Source organism: Urocampus carinirostris, chromosome 4 (assembly GCF_059441175.1).
Source record: "Urocampus carinirostris isolate Australia breed hairy pipefish chromosome 4, RoL_Ucar_1.0, whole genome shotgun sequence".
Taxonomy (NCBI): Eukaryota; Metazoa; Chordata; class Actinopteri; order Syngnathiformes; family Syngnathidae; genus Urocampus; species Urocampus carinirostris.
Genome location: NC_142352.1, coordinates 46,613,584 through 46,640,976, shown reverse-complemented (window position 1 = coordinate 46,640,976; position 27,393 = coordinate 46,613,584). Strand labels below are relative to the sequence as shown.

The 27,393-nt window shown below is 39.5% G+C and overlaps 2 protein-coding genes and 1 long non-coding RNA gene across 6 annotated transcripts in view; 2 read left to right on the top strand and 1 right to left on the bottom strand.

The window, feature by feature from the left end:
• Positions 1-27,393, top strand: part of LOC148368018 (uncharacterized) — a 532,004-nt gene that overhangs the window by 384,212 nt on the left and 120,399 nt on the right. The window lies entirely within an intron of this gene.
• On the top strand, positions 1,252-13,121 carry LOC148368021 (small EDRK-rich factor 2-like). Its single transcript, XM_088334737.1, has 3 exons — positions 1,252-1,407; positions 6,243-6,351; positions 12,735-13,121. The coding sequence occupies exons 1-3, from the start codon at positions 1,401-1,403 to the stop codon at positions 12,805-12,807; spliced, it is 189 nt and encodes a 62-aa protein (XP_088190863.1). The 5' UTR covers positions 1,252-1,400; the 3' UTR covers positions 12,808-13,121.
• LOC148368019 (semaphorin-4B-like) overlaps positions 17,465-27,393 on the bottom strand; it is a 104,611-nt gene continuing 94,682 nt past the window's right edge. For all 3 annotated transcript variants that reach the window (XM_088334731.1, XM_088334730.1, XM_088334732.1), the window contains exons 14-15: positions 27,244-27,335; positions 17,465-24,580 (exon numbers count right to left, since the gene is read on the bottom strand). In XM_088334731.1, coding sequence (XP_088190857.1) covers positions 23,808-24,580; positions 27,244-27,335 — 865 coding nt within the window. In that variant the 3' untranslated portion in view covers positions 17,465-23,807. The remainder of the gene's footprint in view (positions 24,581-27,243; positions 27,336-27,393) is intronic.

Here is a 27,393-nt window from a genome sequence, read left to right as displayed (position 1 = left end):
AACCTGACTTTCTCATATTTTATTTACACTGTTAATGCCTGCCCTAGGTGTACGGTTAGGAATACAAAAAGCTTGGTGTTTAAAATAATATTGAGTTCTTCATGTGCTCTTAATGTGAACTAAAATAAAGCCATATCCAATGTGAAAGAGAACGTTTTATTTTTCTCACGTTTTACAGGGCCACAGCAGCTGGGTGGTTAGTGGGCAGCCCTACGTTTCGGAGGTCCAGGGTTCCAGTCCAGGGTTCCAGGAACAATCTTGATGTTTCTGTGATGAGTCTATTTTTACACTAAATTCAATTCAAAGTGTTTATTGTCATATGCACAGTAAAGAACCCCGTTTCCCTGCACAATAAAATTCTTACTTTGCTGTCCACACAGTTGCCAGCAAAAAATAAAATGGAAACTAAGAAATGTTTGTTTGGTGACATCGTACGGACACCGCATCCGCACGTGTCTACGACACGTATTTGAGTCTTTGCAAGCTTTCAGAATGTTAAGGGGGTAATAAGTTTGACTGAACTATCTGACTGTTTTGTCGACGTTCCCATTGTAGCGCCTTATAATGTGGTGCGCCTTATGTATGGAAAATATCGGACAAAAGAGTATTTTTGGGGGGTGCGCCCTATAACCCGGTGCACCTTGTTCAATTGTTCAGAAATCGTTGTTTTAATAAATGTGTTCGTTTTTTATACAAAAAAAACCCTTTTCCCGTCTATATATTTTTTAGTTATTTCTTGGTAATAACTGCACGTGTTACCAGATTAAAAACTGGATCTAAAATGTGCAAGTTCTGGTTTATTTTTAATGTATCTACAATGTTTTAATTGGAACGTTGACACGATCAATGTGGCCGGTGTTATGCCGAGAAAAGCATCCCTGCCGAGATTTTTATCCCCCTCGCTACTATAACCACTTTTACACTCGTTTTATTTCACTTTTCGGGAATATAATGGCGAACATACAACAAAAACCACTTTGTCTTGCATTTGTTGGGAATGTAATACAACTTAAACCATTCCGTCTTTGTATTTGTTGTGAATGTAATCGAACGGTAATGCACACGAGGTAAAAGTGGTTATAGTAGCTAGGGGATGCAAATCTCGACAGGGATGCATTTCTCGGCATGACACCTGTTGGCACGTAATCATGGTAGTTAGTGGGCTCCACGGTGCTCTGACGTATCTAGAGTTCTGTATCTATTTGAATTTGGCTCCTAATGTTTCCTGGTTCATACCTCTCTGCGCATGCTCAGGGTGAATCCCGGGTGTTCCTGTCTCCTACGCCTGTTTTGTGCGCAAGCGCAGTTGAGGTGCAAAACGAGCAGACGAGGACGTCGACTGGCAACAACGCAGAGGAACACTTCTTGGCCCTTCGGTCGAGCGAGGCATCGGTTACAAAATGACCAGTGGGTATCGACAAATTTAAATTTACCGTAAGGCTTAATTTACTTAATAGCAACTGCATGCGCCAGATCGCTGTGTTTTGTCGTTGTTTCTGTCACTTGCAGCAGAGTCTTGGCGCCGTCTATTTGCTGGGTTGGATGTGGCGTCTTCTTGCGGTGTTGGCGGGTCTTCATATTTACCCAAAAAGTAGTTGAGGAAACTTTCTTTTAGCACGATAATTACAAACATGTCGTATAACTCCCAATTATTCTGCTTTAACGTCGAATGATCACCTCTGTTGCAAGGCCTGGCTACTGTAATTGACTGACAGGTATGTCCTGTAGTACTCTTTGGTAGCTATAGTGACGAACTGATCACTTAGTTGAGTTTTGAAAATAATTTTCTTTAATTAAAGTACATTGTGTTCGCACAGGGTGTGCAACTTGTTTGTCGCATTGTTGCATGACCTGTTTCTGGTTTATTGTGATCTGAGCTGTAAACAGCTCCACAGCGCCTCCCTGCCACGTCGTCTGCTTTTATACCCTGCATCACTTAATTTCTCGATTTTACGATGCGACGCAACTCTGGTTGCTAACTTGGCGCATCATAAGAAATCGTTGTAAAATAACATGCCTGTCTACCCAGAGTGATTAAAATGTGTATAGGTCAAGATAAAACCCTTTTCAGCGCATTTTATTTCTCTTTGTGATGTTAGATGATTTGATCAAAAATCCATCCATTATTTGCACCGCTTATCCTTAGTAGGGTTGCGGGGTTGCTGGAGCCCAACCGGTTGCCAGCCAGTCGCAGGGCACACACAGACAGACAACTCACTCGCTCATTCACACCTAGGGACAATTTGGACCGGCCAATTAACCTGACATGCATGCTTCAGTGTTCATTTTACCTCTGATAAGTAATGGGTCCCGGGGACTCGCATGCTCACAAATCTATGGGTCCCAACAGAGATCTATGGGTCCCCAAAATTTAGTATTGTTGAGGTTGAAATTGTAAATCGGCGACAAATATATAAATCTATATATTCATTCAGTTTTAATAATCACACTTAATTGGTAATACAAAGCAGTTATCACTTCAGATTTTTCAGTTCACAAAAATACTGTACATTATACAAAATAATATTGCTGAAATAATAGTCTATATATTCATGCCGTTTTAATCACTTTTTTTTGAGTTCATATATTCTTCGTGGTTTGCTGTCCCGCCACAATTGTAATGCCTTCTCAAGGTCCAATTGCAGCAACGGAATTTCCATAGCTAATTTGTGGTTTTCATTGTCGTTGTGCCGATCCAATGTGCTTTTCTGAAAAGTTTGTATTGCAAAATGATTTATGCAATACAGGTTTTTGTCACGCTGGGTGCACGCATCACAGAACATGTAGCCTCCATTATCATCATCCTCATAGCGTAACCAGGAATATAATTGATGAGTCCATTTTGGCAGGAAAGTCCTTTTCTTGCCATGGGTATTCTTTTGTTTATCTTTTGTCGAATCGTTAGCTTCAAAACACGTGTTTTCCTTGCCTTCGTGGTCTTCTGAAGAATTTCTCCGCCGTTTTTTTCTTGCCGGAATTATTGCCGATGTTCCCACTTTCTGTGATATGTTTTGACTTATTACCGACACTGAAGAAATTACCAAGTTTTTGTTGATTTGCACCTAATACCAACTGTTTTTATGGAGGCATACTTCTCTTTCACTCGACAACCACCCAAACAATGATGTCATCTCGAGGCAGCGAGATCTCGTTTGCCGAGATCGGCGCGAGACCAAAACAACAATGGCGGATTTGCCTGACGAAAAGTTTGGAGTCCGGTAAATCTTTGTTTAAAAATAAAAGTAATCAGGTAATAATGACAATTTGGTGTCAAAAAAATTGCGTCCCTGAGACGCACGTTGATTTGACACAATGCGTCACCAGCAAAAATGATGCGTTTAGGGAATGCCGAAGGAAACCAACGCAAGCAGGGGGAGAACATGCAAACTCCATGCAGGAAGGTTTGATCCCATGACCTCACAACTGTGCTGCACTTGTGCTAACCACTGCGCTGCTGTGCTGTCCTTGATAAAATCTATGAAACAATAATAATGCCAGTCTCTGTGTCCCATATTAACAAATTTACCACTTTAAACGTGTCTCCTTTCCACAGTTACTTAAGATCATTGAACGCACCAAATTCAACTTGGAGCATGTCAGCATTGGAATACGACAGAGGAAATTTGCTCAAGTGGCATTTTATCTCCAAGCCACATATACTCATAAAAGAGCCTTATCTGTCTCTCAAGCCCTAGGTTCCCAACCCCTACATTAGGGTATACCTGTCACTTCCAAATCGACTAAATAAAATGTGTACTGATCAAGCTGAAAAATCTAAAAAATGTTTCCCTAAATGTCAGTTTTTTTTCTTTTGGGGGATTTTAATTAAGATCGGCGAATCAGAAAATGGATGGATGAGAGTTTTAAAATTATTTTCTGTGTTATAGTCAAAAACTCCAAACAGGCATGTGCAAAGATCCTTGTTTTGGTTTCAATTCTATGTCAAATATTACCAGGACTGCAAGGCTCTTGTCACACTTGTTATTTCAATGACAGGATTACACCTTTGTATTCGTTGCTCCATTTGGATTCTTTGTGGTTCTGCAAAATGTTGATCTACTGGTTGTCTTTTTGGCTGCTAGTACTGGTGATGTCCAGTCGTCATGGAAACATACCAAAGCACATTCAAGGTTTTGTAAAATATAGCACAAAAAACTATATTTTACTTAAAAAAATATATTGAATTTTCCAAAATTTCATTCGTAACAACATAGTGACATTGTTAACAATATTAGATAAGGCACTCCAGAGTGAACACATAACAAAGACTCAAAAGAGAAAGATAAGAAAATAATGTCAGGATAAATTGGTGAAAATATTTACAAGGTAGTGCTTTGAGAATGGCTTGTAATAATAGTGCAATGAAAATAAGTACATTGTTACAATAATGCAATAGCATTTACCAACAACAAAAAGGAGTCCTTGATAAAGAGGTTGGCTCTGCTGCGGTATCGCAAGCTGGAAATGTCCTCCAGACTGGGCAGGGAGCAGCCAATGAAGTGTTATTTACTCTCTAAGTTTTTCTATACGCTGACAGGTATGTACAAAGATCCTTTATTAAGACTGGATTTACCTTTCACAGTCTTATTTGGCATTCTGATTGGCTACTTCATGTGTCAAAAACATTACAAATTAACATGTACTGTTGGTTGGTTGGATCCCTTAACCACTAGGGTGGTAGGGGCAACGTTTCCTGTGGTGTGTCTTGGGCAAGTACAGCCTGGTAGCACCCATCCCTCTCCAGGTCTACATATGTTTCCACTGGGTCTCGGACAGTACACATGTATTGAAGAGTATTTTATTGTATTAAAAAAAATGTGTGTACAGACGCTGCCCGACTTACGAACGAGTTAGGTTCCGGACGATCGTTCCTAAGTTGAATTTGTTCGTAAGTTGCTCCAGTGTTATATTTTGTATGGAATGTATGTTTAATGTTTATATAAGTATGTTTAAGGCTTGTGTAAGTAACCTGTATTGTTTTGTACTGAAAATAAACGTTTCATAAAATAATATGCTCTATAAAGATAAATAGTGAGGTTTAACTTACTTTTGGGAGATGCGATTCAAGAGGTCCTCCTCCGTGGTAAAAAGTAGCCAAAAAATAGCATTCCGACCATTTTCTCAACCGCATCAAGCTTTCTTATTCCACCTTCATTTCAAAAGAAACGGCTTGGCTCTTTACACTTTACATCAACCATATTTAATGGATGAACGAGATAGTGTCGGCGTGGAATTGAGGTGCGCATGAATAATGTAGGGCAGGGCAAAGAATGTCGCGAGAGTTGGTGCGAGAGTGTAGGGTAGCGCGAGAGTTTCGTTTTGGAGAGAGTTCGTGTGTTTACAATAGACTGGTGCTGACGGTTGTCGCTCTCCAAAGAGACCGTAAGTGTTTGAGTATTTTTTCATGAAAAAGGAGCAATCCATTACCCATACAAAACGACACGCTACATTGGTGGCAGTGATGGGATTACAAGCAGGTGAAGGAGAGATGTTTACACATGAAATAGGAAAAGAAAGCGGATTTCTTCAGGGTGGATGCTAAGTGACCTCTCACAGCGGCACCTCACGCCAGTAGCGGCAGGTAGAAGCACTACAGTAATTTCCTGTGCTCGGAAAAAGGGGCAGACAATACAAAATCTAACCTACAGCAATGTCCGAATGTTTTTCGACATCCCGAAAAAATGTTTGTATCTACTGTTTTTCGAAAGTTGAAGTGGGGGAGCGTCTAGAAAAATGAGTCAAAATTTGGCTCATTCTTTTGGCTTTTGATACATATGGTTATTTCTTTATTTGTCTTTCATATTGAACTCAATTATTACCAACATTTATAGAGCCTCTTTGTGTTAGTAAACAAGTGTTATGAGGCCAGGCTGCGCGCTCATTGTTCGAGCGGAATGGCAGAATTCATGTCTCTTTATAGCAGCCCATTGACACAAGAAGATTGTAGATCATTGATAGAAACAGCTCAAAATACCACAAAGTGTGTGCTAGCAGCAAGAAAGGGACTTTTCGTTATCAAAGCCAACCCCCCAAAATAAAGTTCTTCTGCATGGCGCTGGATTCCTTTCTTTAAAGGTATTGGCAAAATTGGACTTGAGAGTGCTTGAATTTGGCCAACAAAAAAGGTGTGTTAACCCTGGGTGTACTAGTGAACTTGATGTACAGCCAGACTGTTAACCAAGAAAAAAGTACGTGAGAAGTAATTTGGTTACCATAATGTGACTGTTGTATTTGTCTTTCAGGGGGAAATCAGCGAGAGCTAGCACGGCAAAAAAATGCCAAGAAAGCTAACGATAGCGGCAAAGGGAAGAGAACTGACGACGGGCTTTCAGCTGCAGCTAGGAAGGAGAGGTAAAAAGCATAAAAAACATTACTTATTATTAAAATAATGAATTAATCAGACAATTATTTCTTTTGATCAATCGATAACTCATTTTTAAGAAACACCTTTTTACTTTTCTCCTCTAATCAACTGTTACAATTAGACATAACATACTGCAAAAATGACAACATAATATTCTAAATATCTCATCTTAAATCCAAGTGTTTGTCAAATATCTTACCTATAAACAAAAATGCATACAAATGTGTGCTGTACACCTGCAAATATGTGAGATACACCTTTTTTTACTGTGGCTTGCGAAAATTTGGCCCCCTTGAACTTTGTGACATTTTGCCACATTTCAGACTTCAAACATCAAGTTATAAAACAAAAAATGTCTTATGAAGCATCAACAATAAGTGGGACACAATCATGAAGTGGAACACACTTTATTGGATATTTTAAACTTTTTTAACAAAAACGGAAAAGTGGGTGTGCAAAATGGTTTGCCCCATTGAGTTAATACTTTGTAGCGCCACCTTTGGCTGCGATTACAGTTGCAAGTCACTTGGGTTATGTCTTTATCAGTTTTGCACATCGAGAAACTGATATTTTTGCCCATTCCTCCTTGCAAAACAGCTCGAGCTCAGTGAGGTTGGATGGAAAGCGTTTGTGAAAAACAGTTTTCAGTTCTTTCCACAGATTCTCAATTGGATTGAGGACTGGACTCTGACTTGTCATTCTAACACCTTGATATGTTTTTTTGGTGAAGCATTCCATTGTAGCTTTTGCTGAATGTTTTGGATCATTGTCTTGTTAGAAGACAAATCTCTGTCCCAGTCTCAGGTCTTTTGCCGACTCCATCAGGATTTCTTCCAGAATGGTCCTGTATTTGGCTCCATCCATCTTCCCATCAATCTTAAACATCTTCCCTGTCCCTGCTGAAGAAAAGCAAAACCAAACCATGATGCGTCCACCACAATGTTTGACTTTTGGGATGGTGTGTTGAGGGTGATGAGCTGTGCTGCTTTTAGAACCAAACATAACGTCTTGCATTGTTGCCAAAAAGTTCGATTATGATCTCATCTGACCATATAACCTTATACCAGATGTTTGGTGTGTGGATTGTGGAAAACTTTAAACAACCCTTTTTGGGTATCCTTAAGAAATGGCTTCCTTCTTGCCACTCTTCCATAAAGGCCAGATTTGTGCAGTACAGTGGAATCTCGGTTCTTGACCATAATCAGTTCCAGAACCCTGTTCGAAAACCGATTTGGTCGATCACCGGAAATCGTTTTTCCCATTAAAAGTAATGTAAAAGCGTTTTAATCCGTTCCTACACCCTGAATGTTTAACATGAACGTAAACATGAAGCTAACCCAGGCTAATCGTACATTCGCATTAGCGTAATCTTCCGTACGAAAGATTACGCTAACATGAACGTGTAAAAATAAAAAAAGGATTATGAATAGGATTTCTTACCTTTGTGGTGGACGGTGGGGAGATAAAAATCCTCAAAAGTTTTTCAACCTCTTCTAAAACTTGCGGCAGTTGCTTGCTTATAGCGCTAACTTCCTTAGCCGCATCACTCGATTTCACAGCCTCCTTATTCTTTACTATCGTACTGATAGTAGATTTAGCCATGCTGTATTCACTAGCAAGATCGGAAATTCGTACACCTCTTTCATATTTAGCTATCATGTCTTTCTTAAAGGCAATAGTTGGACGAACAACTTGTTGTCCTGCTTGCACAGACCTTTTTCGGAGGCATAATTAGGGGCTAAAACACCCGTACGCCGCTTAGCATTGCACCCTACCGTACCGGCGTTCGAACTCAGATTTTTTTTTGACCGAACAGCGAAGCAAGAATTTCTCGAAATTTTTGGTCGAACACCGATTTGTCCGAACTGAGAGGCGTTCGAAAACCGAGGTTCCACTGTATACTACTGATTGTTGTCCTATTGACAGATTCTCCCACCTAAGCTGTAGACCTCTGCTGTTCATTCAGAGTGATCATGGGCCTCTTGGCTGCATCTCTGATCAGTTTTCTCCTTGTATGAGCTGAAAGTTTAGGGCAGGGGTCGGGAACCTATGGCTCGCGAGCCATATATGGCTCTTTCTATGAGTATCTGTGGCTCAGAGACCAATTTGATTGCATGCAAAATTTCTCCATCTTGTTCAAAACCGGAGTTGTCTATCCTATTCAGGTACACGTAAAGCCAAACCAAAGCTAAATTCAAAGGTAACACTTCGCAGTATATATAGGGCACGTTTTTCACTACAATTTACAGTCAAGGTGTCACACAAAAAAAGGGGGGAAAAAACTCGTTTTGGCTGTACAACGCTAAAGAATCCTTTATTTAAAAGTTCACTATATAATCTGTGTTCAGTGTTCAGATACTTTATGATGAATCCACAGAACTGTAAATACGCCAAAACACCAGAAGTGAACTTAGTCATTTGATTGGGTGAGTGGGAGGGATGGGTGGAGCTATGCAAAAAGTACAAGCATTCCCTCCCATCTCTCGCCAAAGGTAAGCACATAAGGCTCCCTATTTGCAGAATGTTGTGACGTTTTTACACAATAACTGCTTGCATCTGGTTTTGAAACCAATATGTATGAAAAAAAGGTCAAAAGGAGTTTAACCGATCTTGAGTAATTGCATGAAAGAGACAAGTTTAAAGTGGTCTGTTTGTTGAATTTGGGACAGGGGCTCTGGCATTATTCTCTTTTCATAATTTTTATCAAATCATCAAAAATAAATGTGCTGGGAGGTCGGTGGTTCGCGCCCCGGCCGAGTCATTCCTAAGACTTAAAAAGTGGTCGGCGGCGCCCTCTGTTGGCTGCGGCTGCATCGGCTCGCTACAACGGGTCAGGTGCAATCGACATTTCGTTCTGTGTACATTGTTACACAGAATGACAATACAAGGAAATTATTATTATTATTATTATTATTGTCTGGGGCGCCGGTTTAGCAATTTAGTAAATTTGTCTCATAATATATGGTGTGGCTCTTTCTCAAAATAAAATTAATATTTTTTGCTTTTATGGCTTTGAGTCAAAAAGGTTCCCGACCCCTGGTTTAGGGGGACGGCCCGATCTTGGTAGATTTGCAGCAGTCTGATCCTCCTTCCATTTCAATATTATTGCTTGCACAGCGCTCCTTGGGATGTTTAAAGCTTGGGAAATCTTTTTGTATCCAAATCCAGCTTTAAACTTCTCCACAACAGTATCTCAGACCTGCCTGCTGTGTTCCTTGTTCTTCATGATGCTCTCTGCGCTTTAAACAGAACTCTGAGACTATCACAGTGCAGTTGCATTTATACAGAGACTTGATTACACACAAGTGGATTCCATTTATCATCGTCAGTCATTTAGCTCAACATTGAATCATTCAGAGATCCTAACTGAGCTTCTGGATAGTTTGCTGCACTGAAAGTAAAGGGGCTGAATAATTTTGCACACCCACTTTTTTTTCTGTTTTTTTATTTGCTTAAAAAAGTCTAAAATGTCCAATAAAGTGTGTTCAACTTCATGATTATGTCCCACTTATTGTTGATCCTTCACAAGAAATGACAGTTTTATATCTTTGTTTGAAGTCTGAAATGTGGCAAAAAGTCAAAGTTCAAGGGGCCAAATAGTTTTGCAAGCCATGGTACTACTTTATCCAAAGATCATATATTACACTTGGACTTATATAAAACTTAAACAATAAAATGGTTTTTGTTTTCTTTATTTGAAACCTTTTATCCAAAAAACAAATTTAAAAAATGTAAACCCACTTTTAAAATGTTGTCAATTTTTTTGTTATTAAATCTTTGAATATGATAAACATTCCCAATATTTAAAAGGTATACAATATGCTTAAGAATTTGCCCCTTGTGTTTAGTTAAATACGACATGATTATTTTTCTTTGTACTTGATTTTGTTAATTTATTTTTAGTTTTTTTTCTCTGTGTTTCAGAAGCACTTCCTGTCCTTTAAAATTGTTGAATTTGTAGCAGTTGACTGTTTCATGCCAATTTCAAATGTAGTGATGCAATATTATATTAAAAAATGATTTAAATTTTTTTTTAAATATATTTTCATTTGAAAAATAGTCTCGAGGTGCCCTCTGTCAGATAAAATGGTACTACAAGCCTCTGTCATGACAAAATGCTATGCACTCTTATTTTCATTGATTTAACGTGCTTTGTGGTCCATAGATAGCCCGACACAATGAATTGATGATGAAATTAGTTGCCAACGCTTTTAATAATCTGCAGTGGAGATCAAAATTAGTGAACAATTTACAAATAATTGAATAATGTCATCTTCAATGCTCAACAGTTTGTGGACATTGTTGTGTCTATACCATGCTACTACAACACTTTGCTCTTGTATTTTGCCGAAAATGCACTTATAAAAATAGGGAACACTTTAAGTGCATCCCACTTAATGATGCTAATCTAGCACTTGCTGCTAATTTCCCTGATTATCTGTCAAACCCGTATTTAACTGGCATTATAACTACCTCTTTCCCTGACTTTGCAAGATGGTGGACTGTTGTAAAGTATCTGAAAGCCTCCCTATCAGCCGTGTCAGGACAAGATAATCGTTCCAAATCTGTGATTTCAAGAATATTGAATCTTTAAAAAACTACAAACTCGTCCAAGTCGCCCAAAAAGCTAGTCATCTACGGAAGACAAATGCGAGCAAGGACGGGTTTACTGCGGAGAATGTCAATGGGTAATCGTTTCCACACTGTAACTGGGATTCTTGATGCGGGATAATGCTCCATGTCATATAGCAAAACAGGTAGAGCATTTCTTTGAAAGTGAAAACATTAAATTCATGGCATGGACCACTCAGACTACTGATTTCAACCCAATAGAGAACTTCTGAAAAAGCTTTGATGACAAAGTTATGGTCAAGAAACCCACTACAGTCACTAAACTGTGGAGGAGGCTGGAAGAAGAATGGACTAAAATCACACCAGAGAAGAGACTAGTGCTCTCCTGTGGCCGCAGATGTGCTGAAGTCATTCACAGTAGAGCAGCGGTGTCCAAACTACAACTACACTTGTCCCGCGGGTCAGTTTTTACTGGCCTGCAGCAAATTCTGAAAATATAGTTGAATATGGCCCGCACATGGCGCTTGAGCTTAACTCTGTTGCACTTCTCAGTTTTAACACTAGATGGATTCAGTAACGGAAAGGTGCTCCTCCACTCATGCATTTGTGATCCCCTGAACTGGAAAACATTGGAATTGTGTTTTCTTTGCTTATTTAGTGAACCTTCTTGTCATTCATTTGAACTGTCATTGAAATTCAAAGTGTATTACTGTGTAACTTATTCTTACACAAAATAGATTGATAGTTAATTCTAAACCCTATCAGTACAGATAAACGTAAAAATAGGTTAACAACGAAATTAGAGTATATGACCGGCTATCAAACTGAAAAATAAATAAAACATCCATCCATCAATTATCTGCATCGCTTATCTTCAGTAAGATCGCGGGGGTGCTGGAGCCCATCACAGCTGTTTTCGGGCAGTGGGCAGATAGGGGACACCCTGAACCAGTTCCCAGCCAGTCGCAGGGCACACAGAGACGGCCAACTCACTCACTCATTCACACCTAGGGACGATTTGGACCGGCCAATTTACCTGACATGCATGTTTTTGGAATGTGGGAGGGAGCCGAAGTACCTGGAGGAAACCCACGCAACCCACGGGGAGAACATGCAAAGTCCACACAGGAATGTTCGATCTCATGACCTCAGAACTGTGCCGCACACGCGCTAACCACGGCGCCGCCATGGTGCCCGAAATTAAACATATTTAACAAAATAAATATTATCACTCCTCAAACCTAGAACAAGTCCAGTAGCTTTTCTTTCCTCTAACAGCATAGGAGCTACACTCAGGTATTGCTGAGGTTTGTTTTCAAGACTGTATCACTATATACAATAAATGTAATCAACATTTTTTTTCTCCTCAAGGCCCTTTTAAAAAAATGTTTAAGCCAATGCAGCCCGCGACTCAAAAGGTTTGCCCACCCCTGAAATAGAGGCTTGTACACATCTTTGTTATTACTGACTGTTGTAACATTCAGGATATTTTTTTCATGCCAAAATCATTGTTGTTCTCTAATTTTGATCAGTTTTCTCTATTTGTTATCAGTGCCTTTTTTGAAAAATAGTTTTGTGTGAAATGCCTTGAGTCATTTTGTGAAAGTGTTTTAATACCATTGATATAGACACAATAAAAGGTAATTTACCTGCGGAACTGTGAAGATGGTATTATTTCCAACTTGTTCAATTTTTTAAAGTTCTTTAATTTTGATCCCCAGTGCATTTTAATCATTTTGTTGCTGTAGCCCTATTGTTGGTGTCGTCAAAATAACACAGCTTCTCGTTTCTTTGCTAGGGACGCTAAAATCATGCAACAAAAGCAGAAAAAAGCGGAAGGTGGAGAGAAAGACAACCCAAAGTCCAAGTGAAGTGCGGACGTCATCCCATATTTGACATCCATTCTGTAAATTGTAAAAGCCAGCAACGTCATGTTTTTTAACCGAGACTCAACATATATTTGAGTTTCCATTTTTTCCCTATGGCAAATGGTTATAGAATATAAATATTTTCTCTTGGATGAAAGTGTGGGCTACGAACCCACGTGCATGCAGAGGAGCTTTGGTGTCACTAGAGCAGGAGAAAGACGAACATTTGCCTACACAAAAACGTCATCCTAGCTCGATTTTACTTGTACAAAACTTGTCTCGTAATGGTCTCGAATAAAAAATATCTTTGTAGTTCATACTTGTCTGGCTCAATACGTTGCCCACTTTACCATTTCATTTAATTACAGTAGGGATGAAGAGGCAAGGACTCAAACATTCAGCGTTCGTACAGGGACTTGAATCCTTAAATGCTTGAATTCTTATGTTGTGTTGTCAAGTCTTGAATAGTGCTGTGATTTTGGGTGACATGCTTGAAATTATTGGAATGTTTCTCAAGTCTTTTTAAAAATGACGCCGACACTGCTCTCTGGTGGTTTCCTATTGCCATTGCTTCTCCTCTTCCCTCGTGATTAACTGCATCTGGCATCAGTTTGTATTGCATGCTCCACCTAGACAGGGATCTATGAAATGTGTATCAAGGATTATGTATCAATTATGGACATGTTTCATGGGCCTTACAAAAGATATGGTACCATTTTCCAGCGGTAAATTGTGATAGGAAAACATCCTGCTACTGAAAATGTAATGTACCGTATTTTCCGCACTATAAGGCGCACCTAAAAGTCTTAATTTTTTTCAAAAGCTGACCATGCGCCTTATAATACAGTGCGCCTTATATATGGCTTAATATTAAATTCGCAAGGTCTCGCAACTTACGCAACTGCCGCCGACTCGATTTTCCCCCGAACGTGGAGTGGTCCGCGATGTATGCTGGGATTTATATACCGGTGTTTCATTGGCTAACCAATGTGTCAATCATCATTTGAATCGATCGCTATTGGCTAAAGTTATTCGGAGCCTCGGATTGGCTAGAGGGCCAAAACAAACCCTGCAATTGGCCGAAAAAGATATGTCAATCATCCGTTAAATCGATCGCTATTGGCTGAAGTTATTCGGAGCCTCGGATACGCTAGAGGGCCAAAACAAACCCTGCAATTGGTCGAAAAAGATGACTGAATAGCATGCTTGCTAAACTTCGCCATAAAGAAACATGTTTCATTAGTCTGTATTTGAAAACATTTTACTCTCCTGGATTTACTACACTCACGGTTGTAAGAAGACCATGATTGCGTATCATTATTGAACGTGAGAACTTAGGTGAGTTATACGGCTTTATATTTTCCCGGTATCTTGTTTTAGAACGATCTTGATGTTGCTGTGATGAGTTGAGTGAATTAAACTCAATTCCAAGTGTTTATTGTCATATGCACAGTAAAGTTGCGAGCGAAAAAGAAAATAGAAAGTAAGGAATGTTTGGCATTTCTTGAATTCCAAGACTTTAACCTTCCGAATGATATTTGAAATGACGCATTTAAGTGACATTGTACGGACACCGCATCCGCACGTGTCTACGACACGTATTTGCTTCTTTGCAAGCTTTGGGAATGTTAAGGGGGTAATCAGTTTGACTGAATCATCTGACTGTTTTGTCGACGTTCCCATTGTAGCGCCTTATAATCCGGTGCGCCTTATCTATGGAAGATATAGGACCAAAAACTATTTTTTTGGGGGTGCGCCCTATAACCCGGTGCGCCCTATAGTGCGGAAAATACGGTAGTATTTACGGAGAGAGATGTTTCAAAAAAAAATATGTTAGCGATTTACTCAAAATCCCCAAATTATGCATAAATGCACACTCAAAAGTAAATATCACAAGTAAATTGCAGATATTAAATATTATATAAATATTATACATATATAATTTGCAGATTGCAGATGTTTTTCTTCATTTAATGTTACCTGAGAAATTGGAAAATTGGCTTTGAAGTCATTGAAAAGTGCTTGATTTGGGGCTGGAAAAGGCGGACATACCACACTACGCTGGAATGTACATACAGTATACACTAATCTCTCATTTTTTCGTAGCAGGGTGTGGTCCAAAGAAGGACCGCCTTAGTCAAACCCCGCGAAGTAGAAACATTTAATAATAATAATAATAATAATTTCCTTTGTATTGTCATTCTTTGTAACAATGTACACAGAACGAAATGTCGATACATCTGACCCGTTGTAGCGAGTCGATGCAGCCGCAGCCAGAGGGCGCCGCCATTATACCAATTAGGTATGTCTCGGTCGAGGCGCGAACCAGCGACCTCCCAGTCTCAAAGCGGGCACACTACCATCTAGGCTACTGAGCTGGTATTAGATATCAGTAAAATATATATGATTAACAAAATTGATCTACACATAAAAACACAGAATTGCAGTTGAATGAACAGTATTGTAATTTTACAATAGTACAACAAAATTGGAGGGCTTCTCCTTTTAGTGTAAGGTAGTAATGTAGAGAGAAGCTGGATAGCTGCACGCTAGAATCGGGCTGATTCTGGTTTCTGTGATGATTAAAATACAACTGGCCTAATTGTAGTGGTTTCCCACATGGTTATTGGATCTAGTGTTGGTAAGATACAGGCTCAGCCAGGTTTTGAGGGCTTGTTACGTAACTTAGCCTTAGCAGTAAGCCAAACCTGCAGCCCAGCTATTGCCTTTTCTCCCGATGTCACCTCAGTCTCTTTTCAAACCCAATAACAATCCACGGAGCACGTGCAGTTGATCAGTATTTCTTTGCGCTATTCAGTCAGATTTAATTAATTTTTTTTCAATGTAATGAACAGGTAAAATACTATCTGTTGCCATTCTTCGCAGTTTGTTTTGGTGGACATGTTGACTTGTGTGTCCGCCCTGCTGTTTGGCAGCATATACTAGCCTATCACGGTTGGGCACATAGTCACGCGCACCCAACACGCACAAACAAACTGTGATAGCATTTGCTGTGTATTGTCTGCTGTGGAAGATCACCGTGGATGATGAAAATCCATCTTGGGATCAAGAGATCGCAGGTTCGATTCCCGGCTCCTCCATGTTATATGTCGAAGTGTCCTTGGGCAAGACACTGAATCCCTAATGCCCCCAATAAGCAGGTTGGCGCCTTGCATGCCTGCACGGACACTATTAGTGTGTAAGTGTGTGTGTGAGAGTGTGTGACTGGGTGAGTGTGAAGCACATTGTAAAGCGCTTTGGGAAGTCTTAATTGACTCGAAAAGCGCTATATAAATGCAGACCATTTACCATTTAGAAGGGTTAATGTATACAGTTTTAACTACTGTACTGACATACAGTGACACACCACCAGGAGGCAGTAAAGACTGCTGAGAAGTGAACCAATTTTGGATCAAATCAATTACTGCACCGTGAAGTAACCACAGAAAAGGAAATTGCATTCCAACTACGGTAGTATTGTTATCTGTGTGACTTGATATTAAAATCATCTTCAAAGCCAGCCACAATCTGCTTGAAGACATCAAATTGCAATTAACCAAGTAATCCATCTAAAATAATCCATAGTTCAATAAATTACATCAAACTTTTGTACAGATTTAGAGTAGTTTATTATTTTGTACGTATACTAATATTTCGAGATGGGATATTTGAGTCTTTTTTATAATCAGCTATGTTAAAACAATAACAGACCTGCAATATTTCAGTTAATTATGAATCCAGAATGTATGATTTTTTTCAATTTTGTCACAATTTTCTAATTTTCTCACACAGACCTGTAGTTACACAACAAAATATAGCATATATGTGGTATACATTGGCAAAACAGAAGTTCAATTTTAAATCAAATGTCAAAGGTGAGGAGAAAATGAAAACATGTAAAAAAAATATAAATATTTGATGAACATTAGTATCTTAATAAAATGGAAACCAATAACTAAATACCGAATTTTCACACAGGCGCACTGTTTTAAAGGGCGCACTCTCCTTGTTTCAAAGTATTTTTTTGTCGTCTCATATGACGCAGTGGCCGATTAGACGCGAGTCTCATGCGGCTGCAACAAGTTCGTATCAAGAAAAACAGAAAAAAACCCAGTTTTATTGTGGTTTATTCAGTATTTATCACAAAGTAAAACACCAGGATACAACAAAATTGTTAAAAAAAAAAATCTGTTTGGTACTCTCATTTTTACTCAAAGCCCTTGAACTCTTAATCCTCCGTCTCGGACATGACAAGCTGCGTGAAAATACGATATATTACTGTAGGGGGTTCTTTATTGTGATAAATGATAAGTGAGAATTCAATATACTAGAAGCTAGACTGAATCCGGCCCGCAAGACGACACTGAAAAGTGAAGAAAAAACGAGTTGCAGTTTTAAATATTTCCACTTGATTTCGCCTATGCCAGGTGCCACTCCCAAAGCAACTGTAGCTTTATTTTTGTCACCCTTTCTCGTCTATGCATTTATCTTGCCTTTCTCTCTTTGTATTCCTGTTCTCTTTTATTCTTATTTGCCTGTTTTCCTTTTCTCTCTCTCTGTCTCTTTCTCTTTAATCTACCCGTGAGAATGCTTTTTTTGACCATGTGGCCCCTGAGCTTAGTTTGCCACTCTTGGTGAAGGCAAAAAATTCAAACTTGCATAAAGTGTTCTGTCAAAAAACATTGATTTTATTCATTTCTTAAAAACGTTAAAATAAAGTGCTTTTTAATACACATTATAACAAAAACGACAGTCACAATTCGTCTCCAAAATACAAAAAATACAGTCCACAAGTATTTACAAAACAAATAATCATAAACACAATATTTTCTTAAAAAAAGCAAGAAAAGGAATCATGCAAGCAATATCACATTTGTCTACTTTGTTTTAAAGTCAACTTAAGTAGATTTGCATTAAGTTAGATGAGGCCAATACGGATACATCGGATGAAGGTTATATTGTGCTGCTTTTCTGGGAAATAAAAATCTTAACCATAAACAAAGCAACGTGATGGCCGTGACAGGGAAGCAGCTGTTAAATAACAAATAAGGATACATTCATGTCCGGTACAGTATACTGTATTTTGCGTGACGTCACTGAAACGAAGCAAGCTCAACAGCTCAGAAACAAACAAAAAAATTGTCATGTATAAATATGCATGACAACTAAGGCCAAATGGTAATTGTGCACATCTTCGGAAAGGCATGTGTGTGATACCGAAAAAAAATCGTCAAAATCATAGTGTTGTGGCTTGTGCTTAACAAAGTTGGCACAACCCATGTTTTTGTGAATGGAAAATGCCAACTCGGCAATAAAAACAAAAACGAGCTGGACAACAAGGGCGTTTTATACTTTATCAAGCATATGAAAGCAGAACTTAATTTTGATCTCGTAAAAATGTCCCCTGTGTAGTCATTCAAATTTTCACTTGTTCCAAAAAGGGGAAAATGTAAGGAAAAATACTAAATTTGTGTTTAATTTGCATAGTAGAACAAACACACAACGTTACGCACAAACCTGTAGTTATGATTGCTCTCGAAAAAAACAATTATGGTACTAGTATAGACCTATTTTAAATAGGCTACATTTAAGACACATTTTTAAGTAATGAGACAGGACTGGTGCTACCAGAACGGCAATGCAAAGTCGAGCTAACTAGTGGCTAATTGTTAGCATACACAATAACAATGGCAGATTTGTGACCAGGTGAGCAATGTGTTATTACAGTATACATTTATTGTAACATTATTCATATATATGCTTTTATTGTGATTGAATGGTGTAAATGTGCAGATTTAAACAGTAGTTTGACTTGGTCTTGTTTCCCTGTTGGTTGAATTAAACCAGCAATCAGCTATCATGGCGTCTAGACAGAGATGACTTTTTAAGTTATTAGTGTACATTGGTAGTTTTATCTTATGCTTAGCTGTTTGGATTTATGGTAAATTAACGTTAAAAACGTTTTTGCAAGTCTTAAATGTACTATGTGCTAATTTTCAGGTTATAAAAGGGGCAATTAAATTTTTTTTTTCAACTTCATGTGAAAATGGCATTATTGATTTTTTTTATGCTTGGGAGGTATTTATGAACCTTTCAATATTGGAATAATTCAATCCATCCATCATCTGCAATGGTTACCCTCAACAGGGTCACAGTCAGTCGCAGGTCACACAGAAACAGGCAACCACTTACACGCTTACTTATACCTGGGGACAATTTGGAGTCACCGATTATCCTGCCATGCATTTTGGAATGTGGGAGGAAACCAACGCAGACACGGGGAAAACATGCAATAATCGCCGTAGTGACTTACTGTCAGGCCATTAATGCAAACAACCGAATTTGGAAATCCAGTTTTTTGCTCTCTACATATTTATCAGATGTTGGTAAGGCCATAATCGCACGTGAAATCTATTAACAGTAAGGCCGCTATCGAACGGACAAATGCCTTTATTAATTATTTGCCGATTAGCGATTGTTTCAACATACTCATAATGTGGTATTAATACGAATCAATTGGTGATTTAAAAAGACTATTCTTCAAAAAATGGAACCGTTTTTAGGCATTTTCCCCACAACCAATTATTGTCTCCGTTATGACATTTTTGCTTTGATAGATACATATGTGTGGCGGCAGGCAGTGGAGTGATTGTCTTGGTACCAAGACGTTGCATGTTCGATTCTCGGCTTCTCAGAGTTATATGTCAAAAAGTCCTTTGGCAAGACACTGAACCCCTAATGCCCCTGATAGACATGTAGGCGCCTTGCATGGCTGCCTCTGTCTATCTGTAAGTGTGTGAATTGGTTAAGTGTGAAGTACATTGTGAAGCGTTTTGGAGGTCTTCACTGACTAATAAAAAACGCTATACAAATGTAGTCCATTTACCAACAGCCATAGTCTCGTCTTACGAAACATAGTGATGCCCTGCTTAAATATGCTTGATCCAAAATGTCCTCATTTGCAGTTGTGGCAGTAAATTTGTTTTGGTTAAAATCATGTCCGTTTAATCTCGACGTCACATCTTACACCACGTCCCTTAAAGTTATACACGCGTTCGTGCACACACGCACTATATTTTTAGGACAGTCAAAGAGTCTGTAAAATCAAAGAAAAAAAAGTCAACAAAGATCACTTTTGTGCCATACGTTGTACAATTACAACTGTCAACTGGTTGTCTGTTACACTGTGAGGTTTTCTGCCGAAGAGGTAAGTTTATAGTTCAGTCAAATATATATTCCAAGAGGTGGTTGACCTATGACCTATTGTATGAAGTCATTAGTATTGTAATATGTGAGTGTTGTGCATCTTAGAGAAAAAAATATCAATTCTTGAACATGTACACAAAATCCTGAAAATGGTCCCCGTCTTCTTGCTCTTATACCGGTAGTTGTAGTTTAATGAGAAAACCGACATACCATGCAAACAACTTTTTGTGCTTTTATAATGTGAGAATCGAGTTATAGGAATGTGCATGGAGAAACCTGGGGGCTCCATATTAAGATCCTTGCATGGACCCCACGTATTACATTCTGAAGATGGGGTTGAACAAAACTATTGATTTTAATACATTGAGAATTTTATAATTTGCCAAAAAGAGCCCCAATAATGTAGTCAGACAGAAGCATTAGATACCTACCTACGATTAGACACTTAGGAAATAATAAGTCATATTCTTCATAATCGTGTCTGATTACTGTGATAGTTTGACAGACAATTTTTTTTGTTGACGTTAAACTGACCTAAAGCTTTCTGGTCTGTGGGGCAGATTTATTTAGTTTTAAACCTAAGAAAAAATACCGATTAGGATTTATTTGGAGACAATAAAATAAAGAACAAGTGACCACGAAAACATTATCTGACCAGAATTAGCACGTCTGCTGTTTTAATTGCGGTAGTTGCTCGGAAGCAACATTTCAAGTGAAGTTTTTATGTGGTTTGCAAGTGATTATATTATTGCAAGAGAAGTGTTTACAGACATTAGAGTAGTTTGACTGGAATGTCATTTTATGGTAAGTGTTTTTTTTTGTGTGTATAAAAAACCCACCACTCAACACAATGACTTTGCCTAGAGAACGGCTCTGTGTGCGCTTTGCTATTCAAAAATACGAAGGTGGAGCTATTGCATTTCGAGAGGTTTGTTGCTTTCTTTTTGTGTTTTGTTTTGTTTTTTGGCACAGAGCAAACGAGAATCCGGTGCGACCCTGAAGATGTACATATTTTTGTTTTTTACTCCTTGGCTTTGTTCAGTAAAACGGGGTATACACGTAGCGAGTGTTACATGTAACAAGACAATCCTGAAATATGTTTTCATGGGAGGCAGCATTGTGCATTTGGACAACCTGAAAATACAGAAAGCAAGTGAAGAAGGGTGAAGGCTGTGTTTGGATTTACTTCCCAACTACGGGAGAGTCTTTTGACCAGTACCAGTGCTAACCATAAATCCAAGGAAAGTAAACTAACAATGCTAGAAATGAAGCATTATTTATGCATTTGATAAATATTACTGGCAGTCCCGTGCATGACATTTATGAAGTAGAGGTAAAATTGGGCCCCCCCAAAAAAATCCAGGCCGACATGACTCGTGCCCGCAGGTATTAAAGCTCGGCCCATCCGAGCCCGACAAATTCATTTGATATGAGGGATCCGAGCCTAAAGCAAACCCAAATTTTTCATGTCTTATTTGTGAGGACTCGGATGAGAGAGGGCCTCTTTCTCGCTGATTTTTTTAAAGTCTTAAACAAACCATCATAGCTCTTTGTTTCTTTTTCATTGTGGAGTAATTGTGGGGTGGATTCAGGTCCTCGAGAGCACGGACCCAGCAAGTAAGCAAATTACAAAAAAAAAAAAACAGCGAGGGAAAAGCCTGGCCAGGCCCGAACCTGAAAGTAATGATTGATATTTTTTGGCCCAACCCAAATTTTGGGTCAGATTCTGGCTCAAGATTTTACCTCTATTATGGAGTCGGCCTGCCGTATGACAAGTAGTAATCTGTCTTTTTTTCATCTCTGTATTTCCAGTGTCTAGGATCCAACACGCAGTTTTCCGCCTGCTGTTATTGAAAAATGGGGAGCAAATTCTGTTGTAAATTGTGTTTAATTGCGTCCTTCAGAAGGCACATGGCTGATCAAGCACTACTTATGGCAGAAGGAAAAACCATATATTACTTTAGTACTCTCACTGCCAAGGAGCCATCAGAGGGCGCCCAAATAATACTGTTGAAGATGACTGGTTTGGAAATTGGTCGTTTTGAACGCAGCCCTAATGTTTATCTAGTGAATAAGCTTGACCTTATGTGATGTAAATGTGGAATGACTTTTCGGACACACAACACAGTTTCTCTATTAGTGGCAGATTAAGCAAACTTCTCAAAAATCTCAGTGTTGACCACAAAATAAGTGTAGAATAAGAAAGAATTAAAAAAAAAAAAAAAGGTCAACCGCATCGGATCGTCTTTTAGTGATGTCCGAAAGTCCGGCCTTTCCTGGCTTTTTTGTGTTATGCGTGTACCCGCTTGATGCGGTACCTGCACGATCCAGCATAGGCGCTCCCTGCCCGACGGTTCAAATTGCGTCGCTGGTGCACATCAACTGCATTTTTTGTTTCCTTTCCTGCCGTACATTCAGGAGTGATGAATCAACGCCTTTGGTGTCCTTTCCTCTGCCCCTTTTGATCCGTTTTTTGTAGTCCGGTCCTCATTGTCAGTCATCATCGTCCACAATTTTTTGTCCTCCAACCTGAACATGGAGGCATTTGCGCCGCCGGGTTGAGGGGCAGTCGAAGGTAAATTGATCCGAGAATATAAATAGTGACAAAGCGTCGTCTGTCTGTGCAAGTTTTTTTCTTTTCTTTCTTTTCTTTTAAATAAAATTGACGAAAAACAGTGGTCGGCAAACACACGGCCGCAGAGCGGTATCAGGTGGCGGGTTCGTTTGGAGTTGGGCTCTCATAGAAAGAAAAATGCTTATACTGTATTAATTCGTGTATACACCCTTTTTTTTAACCTACTACAAATGAGTCAAAAGTTCTGTGAGGTTTTACCGTGGTAATTCATCGCATTTGAGCAATGGTTCACGAGTCGACTCATACTGCCGACCAAATTTGCTCAACATTAAATACATCGGGACTTGAACCCTTGCGTCAGTGAAAGGGCCATTGATGACATATGTAAAGGCAATACATTTTATCTTAACGCACAGTAATTTTACTCACTATGTTGTCTAGTTGTTTATATTAAAAGCCAATGTGAATGGTGAATCTTTGTACAACATTGTTTTGGCTGAACACATTCCCACAATGCGCCATTGCAAAGCCTTGTTGTACAGCGTTTTTAATGCAACACAACTGTTTTAAAATACTCATAGGTTGAGAAATTTGCATTAATTTTACATAACATGAGCAAAGTTTCCGCCATCTTGCTGCTAAGGGTACCCAATAAAACCAAAAATGTTTTTTTGTCTTTTTTTCCCTGTGTTTCTTTTTGTTCTTCAGTTTTTCTTTTCTTTCTTCCATTTTTTTTATTTTTCTCTTTTCTAAATGACTTTTTCTTTCTTTTCTCATTTTCACCCTTTTTTCTTTTACACATTGTTTCCATTACAGCGCCATGTTGTAATGGAGCATTACGGGGATTAGTTCGGCCAAAACAACATTGTACAACGACCAATCACGTGCACCTACAAGATAAAAAAAGGCAAGACAACGTAGTAGCGTGGGTAAATATTAAATGATGAGATCAAATCTAATGCCTTTTCCCATGTCATCTAGAATAGATCTCTGGTGGTGTAATGATAACACAACGAATTTAGGCTTATTATTATTGTGATTATTACTTATGTTATTAGTCGGCAGGGCAGTGAGAATATTGTCAGATGTTAAACCAATCTGTGGTTCCTAAAAGGGTTGCCGACCACTGGAATAAAACTATTGGGGAACAGCTGCCGTCTCCTCAACCCTGTTGGAGCTGTAAAAAAAAAAAAAGCACACAAAAAAAGAAATGTTTCCCGTCTCACACGATGGAGTCTTTAATTTCCGAGCCTAGCCGGACTCTCGGCCGAGGGAGTGTGGGCGAGTACTCCACGTGGCTTTCCTTGGCGTTGAGCGGTCGTCCGTCGGAAGCGTCCGAGAAACTCTTGCTCTCCGGCGAGGATTCTCGCGTCGGCGTGCTGCAGATATAGTTGTCGTTGAGCGTCTGGTAGCCCTTGTGGTCCGACGTGGACACCGGGATGGTGTTGCCGTTGAGCGGCAGGCTTTCGGCGGGCTTGCAAGCCATCCTGGGCTTCTTCTGCTGCATTCCGGCGCACTCGCCCTGCTTGAGCACGGACTTCATGTGGTCACGGTTGCGGTAGATGACGAACAAGGAGAAGACCACAAGGGAGAAAGCCAGGAGGGCGCACACCACCACCAGTTCGTTCCAGTAGGTCTTAGCCTGGAACTGCTCCGAGCGCGACTCGCCCGGGAGGATCATGACCTCGTGGCGCTTCACGTGGGGGGTCCGCGAATGACCCAGCACGGCGGTGGTACCCTCCTGATGTGGATCTGCGTGAACGCAATAGTTGGCCAGCAGCTGGTGGTAGTCCCCCTCCACCGACCAGCACTCATACGTATCCGTTTTGTCGGCTTGGGCCACGACCACTAGGCTGCCCTCAGGCGTGGCGTACAGGGACTTGCTGGCGCTGGTGCTATAGCGCCACTTCCTTTGGGCCAGGTTGGAGCGCAGTTTGCAGGGTAGAACCCGGAATGTGTTGGGGGGGATTGTGATGGGCTGACATGACGACACACCTGTCCAAAGAGTTAACAGAAACAACACTAAGTATTTATCTATTATCTGCACCGCTTATCCTCACTAGGGTTGTGGGGACGCTGGAGCCCATCGCAGCTATTTTTGGGCAGTGGGCCAGGGACACCCTGAACCGGTTGCGAGCCGGTCGCAGGGCACAAAGAGACAGACAACTCTCTCGCTCATTCAGACCTAGGGACAATTTGGACCAGCCAATTAACCTGACATGCATGTTTTTAATGTTTTGGGAATGTGGGAGGAAACCAAACTTCCTCGAGTAAACCCACACAAGGCACGAGGACAACATGCAAACTCCGCATAAAGAGGTTCCGGCTGGATTTTAACCCTGGACCTCAGCTGTGTGCTAACCACCCATCCGCCGTACCGCCACAACAACAACAAAAATAAATATATGCAATGAAAATATGTCGAAACCTTTAAAGAAAAAAAGAAAAAAATCTACGTTTTAGGTGTAAAAAAATCACTCTTTAAGTGCCATTATAAGCTAACTCAGTAATCTCTTACTGTATCTCAGTTTACTTATCGAGGTTTTGCTACTTTACAGATTTTCAACGTGCATTGTGATTCACACGTTTTATGCCTGTGTCCCGCCTGGACGCCAAGGATGTTGCTTTCCGAATTGTACACGTAGTAAACATTTGAGGAACCTACAACACGCATGCAATACTTTAAGGACTGCACAGGCTTAACTCTTAAATCATCCCGTGATCTGGTACCAACAAGCGGGCAAGGAAAAAGGCAAAAAAATAAAATAAGAAACCTTGAGAAGGGGCCGAACAAATGGTAATCCAATTCAAGTTTCTCTAAAAGCTATCATGTCATCAAAACACTTTTACAGACAAAAGACCAAAAAGAAGAGAAAGATGCTTTCTAAAAAAGTTGGACTTCTCCATCCGATAAACTTGCTCAAGAGCTGCATGCGGCTTTTTTTTGCGCTCCCTAGTGGCTCCTTGTAGCTTTTTTAAAAATGTATGATAATTAGAAAAATTATGGTTTATGTAGGAACACAACCAGACTTAAATTTGTTCCAGAAAATCTACATAATGGCAACAAAGTATCATGTGAAGTAAAAATCTAGTGTCCTGAACTCATTTTTTTCTTTAATTCTCATTTGACAGTACAGAAGTTATTTGTGAAAGAACGTTTACAAAGTATAGTATGTATATGTTAATACATATGTTATATTAGCATGTTAATACAAATGCTTGCACCGGTAAGTTGTGTTTGTTCTCTGGTTTCAATGTATAAAATGAATACATTATTTAGTAAATAAATAAATAAATAAATGAATATAGGTTTTTACGTTGCAGGTTTTAAACAGTGCAGACACTTTCCGGAACATGACTCCTGTGAAAAACAAGGGATTACTGTACATTAATCCTCTATTTTTCCATTAAACTTCTTCCGACCCGTTGACAGGAATTTTAATATAATTTTGACAACCGAAAGTTGTCACACAGTGACTCGAATTCTCATTGTGTTCTTTTAATCTAATGCAGGGACCTCCAGTTCAGAAGCTCAAAAAATACTGACTATAGCCAACAGATGGGAGCATTGAATAGATTTTAGATTAGCCCTCTTCTCAAGGCTTGCTTAATAGAGCTTGGTGGATCTTGGGGAAAAACAGCTGTCCCGTGCATTTCGAAATAAAAAAGTGTTGGTCACATCAAATGAATCAAAACGGTCTATATTTAAAAAAAAAGATCAAAAACAAGAGGCATGGGTTAAATTCCGACTGGAATCACACATATGCATGGTCAAATTCACACACGGGGCACAAAAGTTACATTTACAAAATAATGTGCAAATAGCCGGAAAATTTCTCAGATATAAAATCCTCAGCGCGACTATTTTTTGGGAAAATGCTTTATTCCATTATCAAAAGCACATTTCCACAATTGCATGTCCCACTTTAAATATGAAAATGACGGTTCAGATACTTGAAGCATAACTAAAGCAAATATATAAAGAAAACGGTTAAAATAAAATCGATCATTTTACATGAAGTTTTTGAGTCATGGTTTCAAATATGCCAAATCTCATCAAACCTGCCTGGGTTCTCCTACTGATGATTACCGGTAGGAAAAATTGTTACCTTTTATTTTCTGTATTTATTTAGGATGATGAAAGAATAGAACTTTTTTTGCAGTTCCTGCATTGACGTAGTTTGAAAACAGAATACTGTAATCGCTTGTAAATGGGACCACCCCCCAACCACCCCACCCCTGCGATATTTCGAAATCCGCAGAGTAGTCGACTGGGGATAATTGATTGCGGCCGCACAAGTGCAGTTAATTTTAGGTTGAAATACACTCACTGAAAAAAAGAGTGAGTGTATTTGTCAGTCCCTGCTTGCAACAATGTGCGATCCGGGATAACGGCTGTTGAGGTACAGTTCATTTTTTGGGTGGACAGAATGGCAAAATGGAGCCGCCATGCCCGGCAAAAAGTACGCTCTGCCGGCCCCTCCTTACAGCAATATGTGATCCGGGATAATGGGTCGTTAAATATTTTTCAACCTGCAATGGACTGGAGGCCGTGGAGTACTAAGCACAAAGTAGTAAACATAAACAGTATTCAGTGAGCCTTGAAATACGAGGAAAAAAAAAAATTTATTGTAGAAGGAGTTAAAAAGGTCACTTACGGGCATCTGAGGGTCTTGCAGATCTGGGGCTGGAGAAGGTTCTGTTACAGATGGTGGAAGTGTCAGCCTCCTCCACATCTTGCCGCCAGTGGCTGAGACACAAAGTGACAAACAAAGACTCACAGCTGCACTTGAGTGATATGTTGTGCG